The sequence below is a fragment of the Solanum stenotomum genome, chromosome 10 (genome assembly GCF_019186545.1).
Source record: "Solanum stenotomum isolate F172 chromosome 10, ASM1918654v1, whole genome shotgun sequence".
Taxonomy (NCBI): domain Eukaryota; kingdom Viridiplantae; phylum Streptophyta; class Magnoliopsida; order Solanales; family Solanaceae; genus Solanum; species Solanum stenotomum.
The window spans coordinates 30,056,129-30,057,524 of record NC_064291.1 but is presented as its reverse complement, the minus strand read 5'-3'; the positions used below and the strand labels follow the sequence as shown (position 1 = coordinate 30,057,524).

The 1,396-nt window shown below is 42.7% G+C and overlaps 1 protein-coding gene across 1 annotated transcript; it reads left to right on the top strand.

The window, feature by feature from the left end:
• Positions 1–520: 520 nt before the first annotated feature.
• Positions 521–1,008, top strand: LOC125842883 (uncharacterized). Its single transcript, XM_049522166.1, has 2 exons — positions 521–657; positions 783–1,008. Exons 1-2 carry the CDS (start codon positions 521–523, stop codon positions 1,006–1,008), a joined length of 363 nt encoding a protein of 120 aa, XP_049378123.1.
• Positions 1,009–1,396: the final 388 nt, after the last annotated feature.

The following is a 1,396-nucleotide window of genomic DNA, read 5'->3' as shown; positions in this document are numbered from 1 at the left end:
TCAGCAGGTTCTAGTTCCTATAAATACTAGTGATGGATCAGTGGTACCTAGGGTCTGAGATTTTGTTTGGATGAATTCGCCTGAGTTTTTAGGGTCGCAAGTTGGTGAAGACCCCCAAAACTTCATTGATGATATCAAGAAAATCTTTGGAGTGATACAAGTGACTTGAAATGACAGTGTATATTTGGCGTCCTACCAGCTTAGGGATGTGGCTCACATATGGTTCACGCAGTGGAAGGAAACCAGGGTAAAGAATGCAGCTTCTGTGACTTGGGAGTGTTTTACAGTAGCATTTTTTAACAGGTTCTTTCCAAGAGCGTTTAGAGAGGCTAAAGCTCAAGAGTTCATGAATTTGAGTCAAGGTTCTACGTCAATATAAGAGTATGAACTTAAGTTCACCCAGCTCTCTAGGTATGCTCTATATATGGTTGCTTATCCCAGGGCACAAATGAGTAAGTTCCTATTTGGGGTATCTCACTTGGTGAAGAAATAGTGCAGAAATGCTATGTTGTTGGAGGATATGAGTATCTCAAGGCTCATGACTCATGCTCAGCAGGTTGAGGGAGATAAGCTTAAAGAAATAGCTAAAGACAACAAAAAGGCTATAACAGGGAACCACGAGTACTCTCAGCAGAAATTAGGTGGTGGAAATCGCTCGTAGTTTCACCAAAGGTCTTCAGCTCTAGCACCTTCATCAGCTAGTGCCCCATCTCCCAGGTTTCGACAGGATTAGAAAGGAAGGGCAGCAGGCTCTAAGTCTCATAGAGTGTTTCAGGTAACAGGACCTACCCAACTTGTCCAAAGTGTTGTAAGAACCATCAGGGCGAGTGTCTTGCAGGCAAGGAAGGATATTTTGGTTGTAGTCAGACTGGTCACAGGTTGAGATATTGCCCTTCTTCTATACAGGGACAAGGAGGTAACAATAGTAGGGCTCAGTCTATAGCTCCAGCAGCACTAGCAGGTCGCCCAACTCAGCAGGGTGTTTCATCTGGTATAAGTGGCGGTTAATGTTAGAACATGTTATATGCTCTCTAGGCTCGCCAGGACCAGGAAGATTCTCCTGATGTGGTCACTGGTACGTTACGAGTCTTTCATTTTAATGTTTATGCTTTGTTAGATCCAGTGGCTACTCTATCCTTTGTAACTCTATATATAGTAGTAAACTTCGGTGTCAGTCCAGAAACTCTTTCAAAACCCTTCTCAGACTCTACTCCAGTTGATGACCCAATTATAGCTAGACGGGTACACACGAATTTCCCTGTCACAGTCTCTTAAATTCACCTCAGCAGATCTTGTAAAGTTAGAAATGGTAGACTTTGATATCATTCTAGGCATGGATTGGTTACATTCCTGTTATTCATCAGTCGATTGTAGAAATAGGATCGTTCTTTTTCAG

What these genes read in the sequence shown, in the direction of transcription:
- LOC125842883 (XM_049522166.1), top strand. Translation starts at nt 521, where the DNA reads ATGAGTATCTCAAGGCTCATGACTCATGCTCAGCAGGTTGAGGGAGAT. An exon ending in TTAGGTGGTGGAAATCGCTC is followed by an intron (nt 658 to 782) that starts GTAGTTTCACCA and finishes TTCAGGTAACAG; the next exon opens with GACCTACCCAACTTGTCCAA.